Source organism: Trichomycterus rosablanca, chromosome 7 (genome assembly GCF_030014385.1).
Source record: "Trichomycterus rosablanca isolate fTriRos1 chromosome 7, fTriRos1.hap1, whole genome shotgun sequence".
NCBI lineage: Eukaryota > Metazoa > Chordata > Actinopteri > Siluriformes > Trichomycteridae > Trichomycterus > Trichomycterus rosablanca.
This window is the reverse complement of record NC_085994.1, coordinates 8,082,803-8,086,397: the sequence shown is the minus strand read 5'-3', so window position 1 is coordinate 8,086,397 and position 3,595 is coordinate 8,082,803. Positions and strand designations below refer to the sequence as shown.

The 3,595-nt window shown below is 38.6% G+C and overlaps 1 protein-coding gene across 1 annotated transcript; it reads left to right on the top strand.

Annotated features, from left to right (window-relative positions):
- Nucleotides 1-346: 346 nt before the first annotated feature.
- On the top strand, nucleotides 347-3,267 carry LOC134317988 (macrophage-expressed gene 1 protein-like). The gene is made up of 2 exons (XM_062998734.1): nucleotides 347-796; nucleotides 1,303-3,267. The coding sequence occupies exons 1-2, from the start codon at nucleotides 347-349 to the stop codon at nucleotides 2,992-2,994; spliced, it is 2,142 nt and encodes a 713-aa protein (XP_062854804.1). The 3' UTR covers nucleotides 2,995-3,267.
- Nucleotides 3,268-3,595: the final 328 nt, after the last annotated feature.

Here is a 3,595-nt window from a genome sequence, read left to right as displayed (position 1 = left end):
GCATGTTTAGACCACACAATGAAGTCAACAGTTTAAAAAATGTGACTATTTTAGGTTTTTTTTATGGTTCAATGGTTAATCTCTACTCCATGATTGATTTTATTCATGGACATTTAGTCTATCACACACTTTAACCATCTTTTCAAAGTTGTGAAACATCTACACGTGAGGGGAATTTTCTAACCCGCTACAAAGAGGAAGTATTTTAAGATTGCCTGCCTAGAGTTACAGTGAAACTAAAAGTGACAAGCAAAAATTTCCAGCCTCCAAGATCCACCCATCACATGATAACAACAGGTTATAATATCTGTGCAGCTCAGAATCTGATCATTGTGGCCTAGGCATCATGGGCTTGAAAACAATCTGTCTGTGGGCTCTCATTGTTTTTACCAGAACCGCAGACCTACACCTGTTCACTCATCCAAGCAATGGACTCCGCCAGTGTCGCAAAAATCTTAGTATACCAGCGCTGGAGGTTCTTCCAGGTGGAGGTTGGGACAACCTGCGCAATTTGGACATGGGTCGAGTGATGAACCTGAGCTATTCGCAGTGCCAGACCACAGAGGACGGTGTTTACCTCATTCCAGATGAGATATTTGTTGTTCCTCAGAAGGTGAGCAAAGTAGAGATGAACTCTGAGATAATCAGCTCATGGCTTGAACAGAAAAGTTCCACTTCAAACTCTATCAATGTGGAAGCTTCCTTCTTCTCTGTGGTCAATGGCAAGTTTTCCAGTGAAAACCAGCGCATGAAGACCCATCAAGTAACAGAAAAATCTGTCATGGCTCGAGTCCAGGTAAGACTTCTAAATATATTAAACACATAACAATATAGTATATTAATTAAATGCATATAGCACAAAACTGTTTTGTAGTTTTTGAAAGATTCAGTTTTAAATTTTACAAACCTTTTATTAAAACAAAAAAAAATTTCCCCCTTTTTATGTCTTCATGTAACACAGAAAAAAGTGTGAGAGCGCCACAGCTCCAGGGTCTTGGGGACCCGGGTTTTAGGATTTCATCCTCATATCCGTATATCTGTAATTTTAGCTTCCTTCCACCTTCAACATTCTAGTATGAGGACTGGCAACTCAAAAGTGCTTGAAGTATAAATTGTTAAGTGTCAGATACTGGTTCATGCCGAATTCCCTTTTTGTGCAGTGTTTAAGCTTGGCCCCAGACCTGAATCATATTTAGACAGTTACTAATATTCAGTGACATTTAAAATGAATGCTAAGAAAAGTCAACAGTTTGTATTATAAGGTTTGTATTATTATAATAACTGTGATGATTGTTTTTGCAGGTGCGCAACCACTTGTACACAGTAAAGGCTTTTCCTGATTTCACCCTGGATGCACGTTTTGCCCGTCAAGCAGAGGAAATCGCAGATGCTATTGAGAACAATCAAACTCGCCAGGCAGACTTCCTGTCTGAGAAGATGGTGCTTGATTATGGCACACATGTTATCACTAGTGTGGATGCTGGTGCTGTTTTGGTAGAGGAGGACTATCTAAAATCGTCATACATTTCTGACGCACAATCCTCCTCGTCTTCTGTTTCAACATCAGCTGGAATCAATTTTTTTAACAAAGTTAAATTTGATTTTGGCAGTAAAGATTCACAACAATCATCAGAAACAGCTGCCTACCAGAATAGCATTACATACTCCCTCACAATGAGTCATGGTGGAGCTTTGTTTTATCATGGCATCACTTTACAGAAATGGCAGGAAAGCACACTCAACAATCTAATAGCTATTGACCGTAGTGGACTACCCCTGCACTATTTCCTCAATTCAGCTACGTTTCCAGACCTTCCACTTCCAACAGTAAATAAAGTAGCAAAGTCTGTGAGCCAGGCTATAGAGCGATACTACAATATTAACACCATTCCAGGGTGTGTTAATCAAGACTCTAAAAATTTCAACTTCCAAGCCAATGTAGATGATGCTTCTTGTGAAGGTCCTAACACCAACCTTAGCTTTGGTGGTGTTTACCAAATGTGCACCCCACTGTCTTCTGATGGAGGTCCAATCTGCCAGGAACTTTCTGAGAAAAATCCAGCAACTGGTTTATATTCTTGTCAGCAGCCATACACGCCTACTCTGTTGCGCACTGAAGTGATAGAAAGGCCATACAACAACTATGAATGCCAACCGAAATGTCATTCATGCGGGTTTTTATGGTTGGACAATTGTTGTGATCAAGTGTGTAATAATGTGTATCGTGTTAGAAGTGCACAAGTCAAGACATATTGGTGTTCCACTAATACAGTTGCCCCAGAATTTTCTGGGTATCTCTTTGGGGGTCTGTTTGGCCCTAATTTACAAAATCCTCTGACCAGATCTAGATCTTGTCCTGCAAATTTCTTTGCTCTAAAATTTTTGTCTAGTGGCACTATGATCTGTTTGAGCAGTGACTATGAGGCAGGAACAAAGTTCGCTGTACCTTTTGGAGGCTTTTTTAGCTGTGAGGCTACAAACCCACTTGCAAAAAGCCAATTGCGCTGCCCACCCAAGTTTAGTCAACATCTTTTTGCCATAAGCGATGGATGCCAGGTACTGTACTGTGTTCAGTCAGGTATTTTTACTGGTGGTGAGTTACTCCCTGTCAAATTACCACCATTCACAAGACCTCCAGTGATTAGCATGTTAGCCACCAACACTGTAGCTGTGATGACGCAAGGAGACAAAGCTTGGGTAAGAATCAAAGATACAAAAATGTGGAAGGTGGCAAAGCCTGAGGACATTGCCAGAGTGTCCCAGATGTTTGATGATGACTCCGCTCATGCAAAAGGTGTTACAGTTGGCATAGTCATTGGTGTTCTAGGGTTGATTGTTGTTGTGGTGCCAATCATAGTGATAGTGTTGCGAAAAAGGAAGAGAACCAGGGGCTATGAGAGGATTCAAAGTGCTGGACAGTGTGAGACTAGTGTGGAGATAGAACAACAACCTGACAATCAGACTAACAATCCTAGTCAGAGTCTCTTAGCTTAATGTTCCTCTGTTTTATTTCAATTGTTGATTTCCAGTTTATTTTTTTATTAAACTGTTTTATTTCAGAGTATTTACCTATAAATTACTTCAGTATTTTATAAAGAATCTGAATCCATTTATATGTTGTGGTTACTGATTCGAATCAATTGTCAATGTAGCATATTTGTATTACTTTTTATTTTTAATAAATTAATTCGCTAGATTGTCAGTGTAGCATATTTGCATTACATTTTTCTTTTAATAAATTAATTCACTAGATTGTCTAGATTCACTAGATTTGTATGACGTTTTGCTTTTATTAAACATGTTCACAGTATAATATAAAGCTTTGTGTCTTTCTTTATGTATTACAGAAAATGTATGGATCATTTCAACATTGATAGAAAACATTTTGCATTGTAATTTTTTCCACTAGACATGAAGCCCCCTGGTTACAATTAGCAAGGGTCAGATACTGCCTTTCAGTAAATATTTTCTACCCTTTTAATTGGTTACCATCTAATTATAAGTCTCATCTTAAATTAATACTTAAGATGTTTTCTTTAAGTATTAAAAATCCAAATACCCCTTACTCCAATGCTATATTAGCAGTGTTGGGGGT

Bases quoted from the DNA above. Each gene is read 5' to 3' on its own strand.
- LOC134317988 (XM_062998734.1), top strand. From the start codon at position 347: ATGGGCTTGAAAACAATCTGTCTGTGGGCTCTCATTGTTTTTACCAGA. The intron at 797-1,302 runs GTAAGACTTCTA...TTGTTTTTGCAG, and splicing joins CTGTCATGGCTCGAGTCCAG to GTGCGCAACCACTTGTACAC.